The 18,540-nt window shown below is 40.4% G+C and overlaps 1 protein-coding gene across 1 annotated transcript in view; it reads left to right on the top strand.

Moving 5' to 3' along the window:
* Nucleotides 1-18,540, top strand: part of CACNA2D3 (calcium voltage-gated channel auxiliary subunit alpha2delta 3) — a 689,427-nt gene that overhangs the window by 494,787 nt on the left and 176,100 nt on the right. Inside the window, exons 14-15 of the mRNA XM_050959084.1 lie at nt 14,463-14,534; nt 15,357-15,437. Of these exons, the coding sequence (XP_050815041.1) occupies nt 14,463-14,534; nt 15,357-15,437 (153 nt within the window). The remainder of the gene's footprint in view (nt 1-14,462; nt 14,535-15,356; nt 15,438-18,540) is intronic.

The raw sequence follows: 18,540 nt of genomic DNA, 5'->3' as shown, positions 1-18,540 counted from the left end.
TAAAAAATCATCTAGGGTTTTTTAATCTATTTTCACATAAAAAGAATTGTCTCCTTCAAATATTTTTTTTTAAATGTCTGATGATGTTTGTTTCCCAAAGTTCCTGACAGCTTTCTTTTTTCTTTTTGTGTTATCCTTTAACTTGTGTAAGTAGAGTTTTGCCCTCTTTTATCTTGGTGCTATCATGTTTCAGCAATTTTGGAGCATCATTTATCATTCCTCGCCTCATTTACTTTATACTTTGAAGTGTTGAAGCTGTCACTGGGAATAGAAAATTGAAAATTTGCAACGGTGCTATTTTCACTGAAATGAATGACTAATAATTTTAGCATTTTTATTAAAATTATAAAAGTGAAATTGAATCAAATTAAATACAAAAGAATCATTCAGTAAATATTTACATTTGATCCTGGTTTATTGTTAATTTGGTTTTCCCTTTTTCTTGTTCTGCATGAGGGCTAATTGTTTTCACCTTTATAATCTCAGATATATATATATAGGAGGCACCATAGTGGCTCTGTAGTAAGTCTACATTGAGATTTGTACTTAAAACAAGAATAAATTGTTGAATTTAGTCTTCAATTTACCACACATTCTTCAGGGGGTGATTGATTTTCAATAATATTTTTGTGGTTGTTGATTTAGTAACTTTGACTGAGTAAAGATTTAAAAATTAGCCATTTTTTACATTCTCTCCATAGCTCCTGTCACTAAAGAACTACGATCTCCCCAGACTTCACACACAGAGATTTCCCTAACATCCCAGGTCACAATTTAAATGTAAACACAAAAGAGTGATTACCCTTTTCCATAATAGTCTATATAATACAACAAAAAAGCCAGTGGCACCGTCACGATTCACTAGCTACCTCTGTTCTCTGATGCTCCCAGCCTGTATCAGTGTCTCTGTGCAGCATGTACAAGCAAGATAATCAAGGAGGCAGGCTGAGCCATAAGAGGATATGGAAGTGCGGGATATACGGAGCTGCACATGGAGGGGAAGGTTAGGTGAAAGTAGGGCAGTTCTGGAGCTAGGGGTGGAGGGAAACTGAGTGCTTCTGCACCAAGGCATCAGCCTTTAAATGTCTCCTATGGGGTTGCTGCCAGGTATACCTGGGAACTGAGGCAGTAACACTCTGGGGAGTCCTTCCAGCATGGATAGTGGTGAGAGAGTTTACTGAGCTCCTATGCCATTCTAGTTCCACCTCACTCAAGGCCCTCCAGCACACCTCCATGATACCCCTAGTCATGTTCCCATGCTTCCCTCACATGGCTTCTCAGCCATAGGGGATACATCAGAGCAGAGCTTCTCTTTCTTCCTCTCTAGGATCCCCTAACTCAAGCTACCCATCTTCCCACAGATACAGGTCAAATTCCCATATGCTGCTCCCCACACTTCCCCACTCACTCCCATACCCCATATAGCCCCTGCAGAAGCCTGCTTCCCACTATGCAGAAGCCTTCTTCCCACTATGCTATCCCCAGCCTTCCATTCCTGTTCTACCTTTGATATATATCGCATTCATACCCAGTTTCACAGCCTTAATTCCAGCTTCATACTTTCCCCTCTAGAAATAAGGTACTATAGAATTTTGATATACATGTGCTTGTAGATAATTTCATTTAACCTTGTTGAAGTCAGAATTCAAGTTGTGTGTTTCATTGGGATTGTGAGGAATTGAATGGAGACGTGGTTTCTTATATGTTGGGATTGAAAAGAATGTTATTGTAGAGCACATGAGTTTAAGAGCGTGTTTTGGTGGTAATTCATGTGAGTCCACGTTGGTGTGAAGATGAATCTTGATTTCCTGAATTTTTAGTTGTTGTGTGGAAAGGAAATACACTTGAGCAGCCATTCGCACAACTGTTAATTTAACCAAGTTTTTCCTTGTATGGGATACATATCAATGCATGCATATTGTTCATCTTCAGTGTAAGGCTCTTCATTGGAAGGCTATGCCAACTGGTACAAAAATACTACAATAGACTTCTTGCACAGTAAGATTGCACTTCAATTGTAAGCAGATATTCTTCTCAAACCCATTAAATCCTGTGCTCCTAGAAGTGGTCTTTTATAATAACAAGAGGCAAGTTGCCTGATAATGATCTTAAGCATCTCTTTAATGATAGTAATTGTTGCGAGAAATCGTTATTTTTGCCCTGTTATAAAAAGCTCTATAAAGTGGAAAATGAAACCTGGATAGGAGCAGCATAGTATCAGTTAACGTCTAAACTATATTATCTTTTGCTTTGGACTTTATGGATGTATTCTGTAAGTCATTTTAATAGAGAACAGATATTTTGTTATTACAAGTCTAATAATTCATGTGCATGAGTGCAAGTAAAAAGTCCCTCAGAAATTAAAACTTTTGAGAAAAGTGGGAGGAAAATATTCTGAAAATACTGATGTAACTTATGGTTTCCTCAAAAACAAGCTATAAATTCTGAAAAATACTAAACGAACAATACAGCTTTAAGATCTGATTTCTCCCCGCCCCCTTCTGAGGTCTAATTATACTTTGTTTTTTTTTAAAAACAACAGGATTACCCCTTCAAAGTTCCTTTTCATTTAAATTATTTGTATATTGTTTACTTCATATTCTTTTAATCATTAATAATAATTAGGAAATGTACATGTCTTGTGAAATAGAAAAATACCCTTTCAGAATAGCAGTTAAAATGAAACAGTACTATGTATTCCTTTTGAAAATCAAAGGAACATATGAAAAAAATCTTAACTTAATTGTTATTGTCCTTAACTTAATTGTTCTCACATCCCAAAAGACAGGCACACACCCTCCCCCTCCATTTCTAATGGGCAGATTTATTATAACTGTTACACATACCATATTCTCATTAATGTGTTATCAGCAACAACTACAAACAGTGGTAATTTTAGGTCAGATTTTGGGGCAAGACAGTGCATCCCTCCTTGGCTATACATACGTAACGAAAGTGCACTGCTTCAGGTCCAGGGATCATTCCTGAACTCTTGCTACTGTATTGGAGACTCCTGATGGAAATGAGGCTAGGGAAGCTGTGACTTTTGGAGTCCATCCAGACCAGTAAAGAGTTCCACCATCAACTGCCCTATAACTTTGGGAGGCCTTTGTGCTGCGCAGCTATGGTTCAACTCTGACATTAGCCTACCCACAAGCATAAGGTCTCACCTTGGTTCTCACCAGCCTATTTGCACTTTGCAGGGTGACACCAATAGCCGTTCCAAGTTCATAATTACCAGACATTCAGACCATTCCTTTCTGGTTTGTCACCCCCAAAGTTGTGAAACCAGCCCTCCAGTTATCAGCTCACTTGGGGCTTGGCTGCACTTGCGAGTTAGAGCGCATTAGAGCGCCCTAACTCGTGACCCGTCCACACTGGCAAGGCACTTAAGAGTGCTCTGACTCCGTCTCTAGAGCTCTCTTGATAATCCACCCTGGTGAGAAGCATAACACTTGGTGTACCTCAGGTGAAATGCCTGGGCGTCACCATGAACGAAGTGTTGCATTACTGCACTCTGATCGGCCTATGGAAACATCCCATAATCCCCTTCAGTCAAGTGGCCACTTTTGTCATTGTTTTGTCATTGTCGCTGCAGGAGTGCGGATATCAAAGCAAACCATTACTGTGGAATGCTGTGTTAGAGAGAGAGAGAGGCGAGGGGGGGAGGTCCTGCGGCTGTCTGAACTTACAAGACAGCATGCTGTCATGCTCTCAGCCCCACAAAAACCCTCTCTTTCTCTCCCCACATACACACAACACATTCCCTGTCACACTCCACCCCACCCCCATTTGAAAAGCATGTTGCAGCCACTTGCATGCTGTGATAGCTACCACAATCAGGGCCGGCTCCAGGCACCAGCATTCCAAGCTGGTGCTTGGGGCGGCAACATTCAATGGGCGGCAGTCCCTGTTGTTTTGCCCCCAGCAGTGTGCCGAATTGCCGCCGCAGACGGTGGGGGCAGTCCGTGTACTCTTAGGGCGGCAGGCGCGTTTCCGCAGTGGCTGCAATTCGGCAGCAGCTTCTATATTTAGCTGTCCGTGGCGGCTTCAGCTAAACATAGAAGCTGCCGCCGAATTGCCGCCGCTGCGGAAACGCGCCTGCCACCCTAAGGGCACACGGACTGCCCCCGCCGCCTGCGGTGGCAATTCGGTGCACTGCTTGGGGCGGCGAAAACTGTAGAGCCAGCCCTGACCACAATGCATTCCTCTCTGTGACCACTGCAAGTGCTGCAAATGTGGCCACACCAGTGCGCTTGCAGCTGTCAATGTGGACAGACTGCAGCGCTTTCCCTACTGTGCTCTAGGAAGGCTGGTTTAACTCAAAGCGCTCTACATTGGCAAGTGTAGCCATGCCCTTAGGGCTGTTGGTTTCACCCTACAAAGTGTAACTAGGCTGGTGAGAGGGTGAGGCCTTATGCTTGTGGGCAGGCTATTGATATTAGGGATTTGAACCATAGCTCCACAACACAAAGGCGCCCTGAAGTTACAGGACAGGCAGTGACGGAACTTCTTCCTGGTCTGGGTGGACCTCAAAACATCACAGAGGCAAAGGAGAAAAAGAATGTGTCACTTAAAACTATAAATCTAGTATATATAAAGGTATTATTTCCAAGTCATAATACTTTTGCTATAGTTACATAGAACAGGTTCAGCGATTTATCTGAGAGAATAAGCCAGTGAAATTCTCCTCTAAACTGTGTGTCTTGGTTCTACGCATTCAATGACTTCCAAGCCAAGAAATGCATTTTTCATCCCTCCTCTTTTTAATTTTTGGGGCTTGTATTATTATTATGATACACTACTTAATTAGGGCCACAGCTTCAAGGCCCTTGTATAGCTTTCCCTCCAAAATGCCACCCTAAATATCTAGATTAGAATCGCCTTCTAGGAGAAGCCAACTATCACTGGTTCTGCTTCACCCATAACCTTCAAGGAGATTATTTTTATGTAGAAGTGATAAAAATAATTAAAAAAAAAACAGGATCCACATAAAAAACAAAGATATATTTTTCTGCAGTGGCCTTTTTTAATTATTCTACTTTCTAACCATCATCCAAATTATGGGACCAAAATATGCCTGAGATAGTTGGTCTATTGTAAAACCATGTGCTTTAGGATTAGCTATAGAAAACCAGAGTGAAATAAATAACAACCAATGCTAAACTTCACCTAGAATTTTAAATGAACTGAACGCAAGTATGTATTTTCTTACTATACCCCTGTAATTCTTAGTTTCAATCGGAAACTGAAACACCGTGAGTTAAGCTAGGAGTATGGTACAATATACTTCCCCCAGCCAAAACCAAGAAATATTGGATGTCTAGTGAAATTTCCAGAGCCAGACATGAGAGAGTTTAAGATAAGCATCTGAATGTGTGGACAGAAGAGGTCCTCCTAGTTTTTGCTGTTTGCCCATCACTACTTAAAGCAGAATCTAGATCTGTTCTCCCAATCAACTATTTCCATGATATGTGGACCATCTTTGTGTAGATGTATGCACATTTCCCCTTTATTTAATGTCTTACTGAATAAAAATCCCAAACAACTCTTCCTACACAGGATTTAAATGAGGGATGATCCTTTTATCTTCTCAAGTATTATCAAATGACCACACACCAGAATACCTCACAATTTCTAAGTTAATTGGCCAGTGTAACAGAGGGGTGGGATTCTTCTCTTGACCTGCTCTTTTAGCAAGTATTAGAACACTCCTTAAAGTTGCAGAAATTTGGCTGACTCATTGTGGCAGGTGTTGACTTGTTCATTTTCCCTGTGATTTAAGTGAGATGGAAGTGGCCTGCTGGGAGCAGAGAAATAATGGAGTAAAGGAAGATCCTGGATGGAAACCAGGCTTGAGGAAGAAACTGAAACTGAGATTTGTTGTTGCTTTTGAGTTACTAATAAAACCAAACCCCAGGAAGAATTTTGTTACTAACCCTGGGCCTGGGTGCTTTGTTGAGGTTGGAGTAGAAACTCAGCCCATTCACATGTAATACCAAAACAGGAAAACTGAAGAAGTCCCGGAATAGCTGGCAGAACAGGAGTGGCAGCAGCAGCAAGGTCAGACTCCAGCCCTACCACATGGGTCAAAAAAGATGCTCACTCACAAATATAGGGGAAGTCCTCTTATTGTGCTGTTCACGTAGAAAACTGGAATGCAGGAGGAAAACCTTTGTTCCTGCGTACATTCGAACTATTGAGAGAGATGTAGTGTGCCAGAGGTTAGGAGCTCCCAAACACCCGGCAGCTCTACTGTGGATGTGCTGCTAGAAGGGAAAATGGTATCCAGCCTATTGGATTGCTGTATATTAATATGGGAGAGCTTAGTCAGAACCCGACCGCTGTTATACCAATTATATTAGACCAGTAAAAACCAGCAGGATCTTATTAAAGGGGACAAGACAAAGATGCCACATTTATTATGATAACAATTTGATTTATGCTTAATTCTTATACACACTCATTATACCTAATACCCACCCACCCACACACACACACACACACATCCATCAGATGTTCTGCAGCTGCTGCATAGTTACCAGTCCTGAAGATAGCTTAAGTTCATAGCTTGATTTTGTAGCTTGGGTTCGTAGCTTGTGGCGGCTAACTGGCCAGGAAAGCCAGGCACAAGGACAAGCTGGATCTCTGTTGGGCAGGCACTGATGTCCTTCCATGTTGGCAGCAGAATGTTACCCAGAGTCTCTCATCTCACCCTTCTTTTTTATAGGCTTTTAGTTTGGATTCAAAGTCTATAGGTCTTGCTGTGTCACGCTGCCTCTGGGTTTAGATTGATCACCCATCAATTGCAGGCGTGACTTTCAGCCTTGGACCTGGCTTGATCTTCCTTCTGTTGTTCTGTTGTCCTTTTCTTTTTAGGGTGGATGCTTCTTACTTTGTTTAGGGCTGTTGTCTAGGTCTTCAGCCGTTGGTATTTGAACTTTATCTCATCAGGACAGGCTGGGGCTGGAGGTTGATTCCATCATTCATACATACCTCATTCACACATCTAAACTAAACTAATAAGATTACAGCAGGGTTTGCAAAAATGAAAGTTGGAGGAAGCTTTTACAAAATGGAGTGAGTGTTTTAAAATGGGGTTTGAATTACAATATGGAACAGAAGTTACAGTATAAGCAAGTGCAGTGAACAGAAGTTACATTAATAAAGTGAACAATTGAAAACAATTTCATTTATCAGTTCTACACCGCAGCTACTGAGGGCCAAACCCATTCAGGTCAGTTGTCTATGGGGACTCAGACATATCCATTGACTCATGTCTTCATGTGAGGGAGCAGCCAGGCCCACTCTAATAGAGTATGTGCTTTTAATCCTGCCTAGTAGGACAGAGAAGGTTCTTGAGGTCTTTGGGACAGTTAGCACAGGGAGGAAGCATAGGCTGAATATTTGTTGTTTTTCATTTACCTATAAAATTGAACTGCAGGAAAGGGTTTGGTTTGGAGACTATCTTAGGACCTGTGCTCTGAGAACAGGGATGGGGACGAATCTGTTCCCACTCGTCTCTCTTCCTTTAAAATAAAATCCTATGGAATATTCGGAATACCTTCATCTTTCTGTCCGTTAATTTCTCTGTTAAGTAAGTGGGCTTGCATAAATCCATAGAGAGTTTTCTGAATTATTACCGGAGACACCAATTAGGGTGCAGATGTTGCAATACGTAATCAAAATAAATATGCCAAAGAGCTGTTTGATTTCTTTTAGTACTGCCTGAAGCTCATAGTAGTGGATCAAAAGGAGACTGCAAACTTTGGATCAGTCCGGGAAATACTGTCCAACATTTTTCTTCTTATTACATTCCATGGTTACTAAACAAAACATTCCCATGTTCCGGCATATAAAGCAGCTTCTCAAATAAAAGTTCTTAATGGAGGTCTTGGCATAATAAAAATCAGTGTTTTCTTTCAAACACTTGCACGTGACTGATGCCTACATGTTGGGCTGCCCTATGGAGTCAGCTCTGTGTGTTTAGAAATAACATGTTGAACTTTGCTGTTTTTTAATCATATTTTATAAATACTAATGGAGAAACTACTGGTTATTTCAGCAGTGAGGGTGTTGTTTAGTTACACTATTTTGGTTTTTAGCATAAAGACTAGGATCTTTAATATTCATAGTCTTAAAAAAATATTCTTGGTACTTTACTAGGAACCTTTCTCTCAGCATCCATTTGCTGTTCTTTCCCTTTGAAATTCCTCATGTTCTTCAGGAAAGGAGGTTTTGTTTTTTTTCTTAAATTCAGGAACTCCTTGTTATTCTGTGGACTTCAGGCTGCAGGTGAGGAAATATTTTACAGGGAAAGAGGAGTTTTAAAGGGCAGAAGTCCTTTTTAGAGCCATATTTCGTATAAGCAGAGACTGATCCTGGACCAAATAAGATGCAGATGGCTTACTGCACCTGTGTGGAGCTTGGCTTAATTCATACTCCAAATGGGTGCAAGAGTCTGTCAACGAGGTACACATGGCAGGATACAGGGATCAGATTATGTAAATATGTCTTGTCCTCTTTCAAGGAAATCATTTGATCCCTATGGTATCTCAAGGAGGGCCAGAGCAGAGAATGTGTTCCTTTCCTGATTTTTCTATAAATTGTTAGTAGTATTCTTCCATTTGACCTGTCACATCAGGAAAGCAATGTCTACTTAGGGATCTCCTAAATCAAAATGGTTCAGTAATTATTGTCCACTTGGCTAATAATGAATTGAGTCCAGTATTACCTAAAGTCTCTGACAGTGCCTTAAAAATAACTCTTGAATTTACAGCTTTTGTATACATCAGTTTCTGTCTATTTTCTTCTCTCCAGAATCAAGTAGGTTAGAAATAGGGGTGGAGTTCACATCCATTTCTGGAGCCAGTGAATAAATTCTTTGTTAATGGAAAAAAGTTACGAAAAGCTTATCAGCTCTACCTAGAACACAGTTCTGTTGTAACTGCTGCACAGCTGCCCTCACTATCTGCTAGAGTTGATCAAATATTATTCAGTGGATAGTTTGTCACTAAATTTTGCCACTATTCGTTAAAACAAAAAAGTATGCTGGAATTTTCAAAACGATCTATGGTAGTTAGGGGTCCAATCCCCAGTTAAGATCAATGGGATTTGAATACCAAATGTACCTTTCAAGTACCTTTGAAAGTTCCAGCTACCCTCTGGGAACAGCTGCAAAATTTGACATTTTTTTTACATTATGGAATCAGCTTTACAGATTACATGAATGACTCTGAAATTTGATTTCTTGACCCCATTTCTCCTCATTTTACTAACTCAGTTGTGGGGCTCTCAGCATCTTGCATCCCACTGATTTGCCTAACCTTGTAACTGTTCAAAAGCATTTGAGTTGTGCTTGTTTTGTTGCTTAATTTTATAGCAAAAATATTGTACTCTAAAATGTTTTTGAAAACACATCAAAGCACATACCTTTTTCTCAGCTCCGTATCCTCAAGTGTTTGAGCTTACCAGTGGAATTTGTGTTTTAATCATTTCCAACTATGTTTCCTTTCTTATATATTTTTTTTATTTGTAATATACCTGGTTGAAGGAAATCAAAATGTAGTAATTCATATGCTGCCAAATAATAAGAGACAGAACTTCAGTGTCACTCTGAGCCTATGTATGTTAATTTACATAGTGCCCCTGGTAAAAAATAAGCATAACACAGGGGTTTTCAAACTGTGGGGCGCATCTCCCTAAGAGGGCATGGAGGAATGTTCAGGGGGGTGAGCGGCAATGCTAGGTGGCTCGTGCCAGCTACATGTGGCAGGGCCCAGGCTGTCCCCCACAGGGGTGGGAAGGAAGCGCCACCTCCACCCTCTGATTCACCTCACCGGGTCACCCAGCCTGTGGGTCAGTGTCAACATCCTCCAGGGCAGCATCGATTTCCACTCCTGGCAGCCTCAGAGCCTATAGCTGGCTCCACCCTCAGAGACCATCGCATGAGCCTTCCCCCACCCTGACAACCTGAGGGGGGAGGGGCAGGTATTGGCCCTACCCTTGTGGTTCAGCCTGACTGCCAGGTAGAAGCAGCCCACTGCTAAGAAAGCTTTGGCTGTGCCATTGGTAAGTGTCTGTATTCAAAATGCACAGGTGTAGGTAATATAATTAAAGTTGAGTTAAGGTCTCTGTTAGGTTTGTGAGTATGCTATCAAGCATACTTTTGCATGCATCTATTTTTGTCTGGGTTGTGCGAGGGGGGGGGGAAGGAGGCTGAGGGGGGTGCAACCAAAAATTATAACTCAAAGGGAGGGCTCAGCTCAAAAAGTTTGCAAATCACTGGCATAGTGACTAATCAGGGAAACTAGGATTAAGAAACAGATTGAAGCATGGTCCTGAATATCCAGACTCCAGTCTGAAAAGGCCTAATTCAGCATTGAAAAATGAGTAAAGCAGCTCAACTAATAGAGGAAGTTCAGGACAGTGAAGGGCCTATTTGGAGATGTGAACCAGGAGAAAAAGCCAGGTGTTGGAGGAAGAAAGAGTTTTTATACCTGATAATTTGGGTTGAGATTTTGTTTTTGGTGGGCCTAGGCCCTGTTTTCTCTTTGTAAATAAAGTTTGGTCAGTGAGCAACATTTTGCGTTAGCTTTTTAAAGGCCATGCACGCAATGAACGAAAATGTGGGCTTGCATTTGTGCAGATGTACTTGTCATATCCTGTAAACATGCAGACCTTATTGATTCTAAGCTCAGTAGTCCCAAACCAAATAGGATTTATTATATACATATTTAAACATCGAATTATCGTAATTTATAACATATAGACAATTATAATAGTACAAAATACAATAATGGCCAGTATGTATTACTATTGGACACTACTGGCAATAGAAAATGAGTAGGCAAAATTGACAGTTAAACTGAGGTCAAACTATTCATATAGTAGCAGGTTAACATCATGCCATTGGATGTCAGAGAGACGAGGTGGGTGAAGTAATATCTTTTATTGGATCAACTTCTGTAGGTGAGAGAGAGAAGCTTTCAAGCTATACAGAGCTCTTCTTCAGGTCATCCAACCCCCTTGTTTCGCTTATATCCTAGCATCGACATGGCTATAACAACACATTAACACTGCATATTTGGATTTCAGTCATTCCCAGGGACGCTCCGTTGTATACAACTGAAAATTACATTAGTAGATGAATGCCATTCAAGATAATTGTCTATAACTGAAATAATTTTTCCTCCTTTATATTTGTGACTAGCTGCTATTTATAGTCTGCATAGAAACATATTTTATCATGTTTTATGGTGAAAAAAGATGTCTGCCCATGTTTCAATTTGTTTCGCACATGACACATCTTAGGAATTGAAATTTCTTCAGAAATCTAAAACAAAGTACAGATGTGTGGTTTTGTAATGGAAGTCTAAATGCTTTATTTATGTATTTATTAACAACATACATAGCTTGTTTCTGAGCATAGGAAGTGCTGATGGAATTGGAAGTTGTCCAGTTTTGTCTATATTATTGGAAAATGGATTTTCAAAATTTGAGCATCTGTGTAGCTATTAGAAATCATACTGTAGTCTGAGTTTTTAAATAAATAGCATCATTTCAGTGAGGATGTAATTATATATTGGTTTAAGAGTTGTTGATATCTAAATTCTTAGATCTGTGATAAAGGAAGACATTTTAAATATGAATTTCTAATTAAGTATTTGCTGCTACTTATAGTACAAGATAAAGAATCCTTGCCTGTTCTGTAGATATCAGTGATGTATGTTGGATCCAGTTATGATAAATGTAGGGTGAAGTTTAGTTTCATTATTGGTAAAAGAATACATCATTTTTATTTCTTAAGTTTGTTCAGACAATTAATGTTTTTCAGCAACTATGATACACTACTATTAATTTTATTATGAAAAGGGATTAAAAGACTTAACATCCATGCAAAATTCCTAGACCATGGCTTCCTTTGTAATTTATTTACCTGTTCCAGTGTTAATTGTGTCACAATGTGTGCTGATGGAAACACCCAGTGACTATCATTCTACTATTTCAAAGTATTTCCACCAAAACATCATTGCCCAGGGAATCACCCAAGAAAAACTCCTCATAGCCTAATGAATTTTCTGACACAAATATTCAACTTTAATACAGAAATAATATGTAGTATAAAATAAATAATAAAGGGTGAAGCATGTAGTTATTACAGGACGGAGTGATTGTAGTCGATCTCCCAAAATGTCAGCCACCTTTGATGCAATCATTTCCTGACCCAGCAATCATGGAAGTGGCCAGCAGTCCATTTGAAACCATCCACCCACCCAGACCTTAGCATACGCTCAAGCGTCTAACCTCATAAAGAAGATTAGAGCAACCACTGGGCTACCCCCAGCAGTCTCTACCAATGGATATCGCTAATACAGGATATTTGGTTGTCCCTATGCTCCCTTAGTATATGCTTGGTGTTAAGGACCCCTTTCTCCAAAGCTTTCAACCAAACTCTGGTCTGATTTCTCTCCCACCCCATTTTAAAGAGGGCAAACCACCACCAGATAGATATCAGTTGGCATCCAAGCAAACAAATTATTCTCAGCTATCCCTTAAGTCTGAAGTGGATGTTCACAGTAAAAATATCCTAATGGATGCCTGACAAATACACACTGTCAGAGCTGAGTAACCCTGGGCAATCATCTAAAATCTCCGAGATGTCATCCCATAATTAGCGGAATGCTTTTTCATGTCATGATTTACATTTGTTCTGGCCTTGTCTAATGTGACACCAAGGAGGCTGTCCTCCATACCTACCATTTCAGCCTGCTGGACCATATTACTCTGGCTAAGGAGAATAATTTCTTACACTGGTACAATCACACTTGACTCTAGCTAGCAGCCCAGACCCTAAGCTCCCCCTTCTCTACTTAGATCATTTCTGTCCAATAGGACAAGGATCACACTAGGTGCTAGTAAGCGTTTCTAAAAAAAAACAAAGCATGAGGTGATCCCATCTCCATGTTCCTGTGTGTTTCCTGTCTGGGGTGAACCTTCTCAGTCCTGAAACCCATTTGTATTCCTGTTGAGTGGCCGGCAGCTTGGGAGAATGAAAGCCATGCAACAAACTGGGAATTAAAAGAAATAAAATATCAGAGATCTCAGTAGCCAAATTTATTAGCTCCTAATGTGTCTCTTAAAATGACCTGGTCACCAATGACTGTAACCTCTACTTTTGGAAAATCTGAACAGGCAATAGCCATGGCTGCTCCTATAGGAAAAGGATTGTTCTCAAAACAGGCTGGGTGTGAAAACTAAAAGATGCCAGGTTTCTCAAAAGTATGGCCCTGAACTGAAATTTAGTTAAAGAGGATGTGTCCCAATACAGTAACAGCAACATGGGGATTGGATGGAGGTTTTGTGTATAGTCCACACAACTGCAACTGGCCCTGCAGCTTCCCCAGGTGTTCTCAGGATGATCAGCTCCCCTGCTCCCTCCTTTTGGAAAAATATATGCACAACTAAGTCTACCTGAGCCCCATTGTCAAACCATTAGTCCTTATTGTACCTGGATGCTTGGTGCCCTTGTCAGCTGGGATAACCTCACCTAATTTAAATGTCCCCCCACCCCCGCCAAAAAAAAACTGCAGGGAAAATGCTGCTTTAATTAGTAACTCGCACTTCCTTTCCTATGATGATGATCAAGTCCCTCAAGATCTTCTGGGTGACAGAGAGGTGCCTGTCCACCCTGTGGAATCACAGCCAAGTATACCCCTCCATCATTTGTCTTGTAACAAAGATGCAGATGGGAAATCTGTCATTTGTGAAAAAAAAAATAGAAAGAAGGTGCAAAGGCACAATTTCCTAAGCAATCCCACTCTTCTTTGGTCAGTGGTGATAAATTGTTCCACATATTCCTCCTGACTGGGCCAAAGATGAGGAGGTCTTGTCTCCCACTAAATTGAAGAAACATGAAGAACCAACCGGTGCTTGATGCCACTGATTAGTCCAACAAACGTAAACCTACTGGTTACTAAGTCACCAAAGGTGTCCTGGAATCCTCACTGGCTGTCATTCCACTGCCTCTGTCCTAGCTGATGAGAATTCTGAGACTGAACCTGAGACAAATTGTCTGAACCCATGATCTCAGCTTGAGTCAATCATGGCAGAGCTGCCAATGGGAAAGAGGTAGAACAGAGCTCCACCTGCTTAGCTGGTGCACATACTTCTCCCACAGTCCTCATTTCAGCCCCCTGATATCTCTTTTCAGAGACGCCAGCAAAGATACCCTGGCCAGGTAACCCCTTGACTAGCAAAGCTGATGTGGTGTGGGCAGGGGTGGGAGGGAGGAGACGGGTTGGGGCTGGGCTGGACTGAAATTTTAAAGTTGCAAAAGCCATTTAGATGAAATGCATGATCTCATTTAAAAAGAAGGAAACTTAGTTGGATGCTTCTATAGTTATGATTTAATAATGGACTGAAGTAGCTTATAGGTAATATCTTTTTCTTTTCAAATATAGCTTGCTGATGATCAGGGATTGGTTTTGATGACCACTGTTGCCATGCCAGTATTTAGTAAGCAAAATGAGACTGTAAGTACTCAAACTGTGTTTCTACCATGTCTGCAATGAAGTTTAATAACTTGCAGAACTTTTTAATTATTATTTATTATGCCTTTTGCGTCTACTGTTAGAATAAAATTAAACAGATGATACATATATTTATGCACAAATAATTATAGTGTAGAAACTATAGTTCTCAAAATAGTTAATGGTGTTATGTCTAAGAGAAAACACCTAGATGATGAATTTGATGCAGTGGTATTAGACCCATGTGTCTTCTTACTTCTACATTAGCTTTGTTACAGCAAGTAATCTATATACATGTTCTCCTCAGACCAACTTCTTATCTCAGATAGGTCCAGCACATTAGCAATATTCATATAGGTGGTTTGAATAGCTGTATTTTACAGACCTGTCATTTTAACATCCTGCTATATTATTAAAGAGAATTACATATACTTCTCCCATAGTGTTTAATTTTTCTCTCTTGGATATCAGATAGCAGTGCAAATTGGAAAAGAAGAAAAGTCATATGTTTATCTGTAGCATTTCATCTTAAAACTGCTTCATAAGTAGAAGAGTTTAATTGAGGGAGACCTTCCTTATCTGCTGAAAGTTTGCACACTTCCTTGATTTCATTTTCAGGCCAAGGAAAGGAGGTCAACTGCTGATGGAGTGTGTGGCCAGCCACATTAGCTGCAACCTCACCTTATCTTTTTAAGTAGTTGGCAGATTAGGTTACGGTCTGTACTCCTTAGTACAATTTTTACAATGTGAAAATAATTATTGATGGCATGCGTTGTTTCAACAGTGATTGTTCTTTTGAGTGGCCTACATTTTCTTTTCAAACAGAGATCCAAAGGGATTCTTCTGGGAGTAGTTGGCACAGATGTTCCAGTTAAAGAACTTCTGAAGGCCATTCCAAAATATAAGGTAATTTACATATGAGTATTGTGGCAGAGCTCTGACCTTGTCCCTGTGGGTCCCGCGCTTCTAGGTGGTTTATGCTAGCCTCAGTGGCTCACTGCAACCCTCTATGTAGCCCTTCTCTCTCTCGAACCAGGGTTACAGTCTACTGAGCCCTTTTCATCATAAGCCAGCAAGGAAGTTGATGAGAGAACTCCCACAGTTTCTGTTGTCCCTAGGGGCTTATTTCACAACAGTTTAGCCTCCTGTCCTGACAGGGCCTGACTTCCCCTCCCAGGAGGTATTTCTGTAGTGGCAGGTTGGGGAGAACCCGGGCCCGCCCTCTACTTTGGGTTCCGGCCTAGGGACCCTAATGGCAGCAGCTGTTGGCAACCAACCTTTCACTGCCAGAGTTGCTACATTTCCCTGGGCCACTTCCCCACACCTCTCCTGCTTCTCCCTTCTTCACCCTTACCGTAGGGCTCCCTTACCGATGGTTTGAGGGTGTCTTCATTAACCAGCCCTTCAGCTGCACTTCCTCTCCCCAGCCTGACTGGAGTGAGCCCTTTTATAGTATCAAAAGGGCCTTAATTAGAGTCAGGTGTTCACATTACCTTAATGGACTCACCTGACTCTTTGTAGGTTAATTGGAGTCAGGTGTTCTCATTAGTCTGGAGCAGCCCCTGCTCTGGTCAGTCAGGGAACAGAAAACTGCTAATCCAGTGTCCAGTGTGTCTGCCTTCTACTACTTTGTTGTACCCAACTGGCCTGGGTTATCGCAGTATGTATTCAGTATATTTAGAATATAGGGCTGAATTAACAATAATATTTTAGATTTATTTATTGCAAGATATATAGCACCCAATTTACATATCCAAATTCATGACAGAATCAGAAATAGGAAAAATGCTGTACACATTTCTACTTGGGTTAATCCTTAGTAACTCCACTGACTGACTGATGTTACCATAGAAGTCTTAATTCTCTTGCGCTAATGACTAAATCTCACAGCTCCACCAATCAAGTCAAATTTCTATTAGTCAGTGCGGGGGCACAACATTCTAGATTTTGTACACTTTTATAGTCCCCTCTATCAATAAGTGTTCATAAATAAGTGAAGTCAATAAAATAATTGTCAGAATTCCATGCTACAAAATATCACATACTTATATTAACCAGAAAATAACTTTGGAGGCCTGCATATCCTTGTATGAAAGCCAGACAAAGATGTACTCAGTCCATCCTTAACTTTCCTTTCAGAATTCCTGCCTGCCTAGAACTTCTCGATCTGAAATCTCCTATGTCCTTGAATTAAAGCAAATGCCGTCTTTTATAGACTTGTTTGACACTCTCCAACACAGTTAACTGTTGTCTTTTGTGCTGCCAAAAATTGACATGATCTGTATTACCTCTTTATATTTATTTTCAAAAATATTATACCTTATTTTTGTTACCTTTTTTTTAGCTAATGTGAGATACAAAGGGAATGTGTTTTTTTTTTCTTAGTGCATATATTCCCTTATATTTAGTTTTCCAAATGTATAGATGACACTTATAAAACTCTTTAAAAACAGCTATAAATAAAATAGAGCACGCAAAATAAACTTGGCAATCATGAATCATTTGTAGCTTGGTAAAATAGGTTAGTGATGAATGTAAAGGTGGTACTACTTTTCATTTAGGTTTGATCCAGTATATTATTATTTCACTAGTCCTCCACTTCTGAAGTGCTAGATTATAATCCTGTTTAGGTAACAAGTGAACATTAATGTGATGGTTTCAACATAATCACTAATGGAAGTTTCTTTGCAGTACAAATAGGCAAATACTGTAATGCCATATGCCTCTATTTGAGATAAGCCCACTATTTGAATAGCAGAGGTGCTGCAGGTAACACTTAAATTGTACTGAGTTTATTCAGAACATACTTACTTATCTCAGTCATGCTATCTGGGTCTTAGTTACTAGATCACCTAAATCATCCAGTTTTCTAGTGGAACAGCGGGCATTATTGAGATTCTAGGAAGTCTCAAAACCAGAGAACCTCATTTTCCAAGTTCTGCTGTTAATTTCATTATAACTGAATACAATAGCAATTACTGAATGTTCATGAATGATTTGCTAATGATACAGTAAGATGACAACAGACAGTTGTGGGAGCTCAAGAAATAATGAGGCCCAGTCTACACTTGAGAGACATAGCTTTACCAATCTAACCCCCAGTATGGACAATGCTAGGTCAGTGTAAGAAATTCTAGCTACCACCTCTCGGGGAGGTAGATTACCTACACTGATGGGAGAAGCCCTCCTACCAGCATAGGTAGTGTCTACACTAAAGTGCTACAGTGAAACAGCTGAAGTGCTGTAGCTGTTCCACTGTAGTGTTTTAGGTATAAACATACCCGGAGACAATATTGGTCAGCATTATAGGTGGTGGTCTCCCCACATTCCAGCAGCCTAACTGTTTTGTAGGCATCATAAGAAAGAAGAGTTTGAAGGAGAGTTTTGAAGGAGGGTAACAAGGTCGCTTTGCAGATGTTTATGAGGACCTCATCCCAAGCATAAGGAGCAGCATGGGAGAAAGCACAAAAGTGCTTGTTTAACATTAACAAAAATGGGCAATGGAGGCTGACATCATGAATGGATCAGAAGCAGGAGATGACATCTTAATAGTGAATGAGAGCTGATAGGTTGGGTGGGGATAGGTCCTGAAGGACCTTTAAAGAGAAGATAAGTAGCTTATGTCTGATGCAATAGGGAAGGGGAAGCTCAAGCTAGTGGATGAATACAAAGAGAGGGGTCACTTACAGGGTTAAAATAATTAGCTAGGAAAATTGTCTTTGCAGCAGCATTCTACATGGATATGAGTGGGACAAGATTATATTTGCCAAGGCTCAGGAGAAGGATGTTGCAATAATAGAGACACAAGATGATGAGAGCCTGGATGAGAGTTTTAGCTATATGGCTGAATACGAAAGACCGTATCTTAGAGATGTTATGCAGAAAGAATCTGAAAGAGTTTGACATAGCCTGAATATGAGGACCTAGAGAAGTCTGAATTGATGATGATGCCCAGGTTACAGGTCTAAGTGACAGGCAGTATTAGGAGGAACAGACAGCAAATGTGAAA

Source organism: Gopherus flavomarginatus, chromosome 6, assembly GCF_025201925.1.
Source record: "Gopherus flavomarginatus isolate rGopFla2 chromosome 6, rGopFla2.mat.asm, whole genome shotgun sequence".
NCBI classification, from domain to species: Eukaryota; Metazoa; Chordata; order Testudines; family Testudinidae; genus Gopherus; species Gopherus flavomarginatus.
This window is presented reverse-complemented; position numbering and strand designations above follow the sequence as displayed.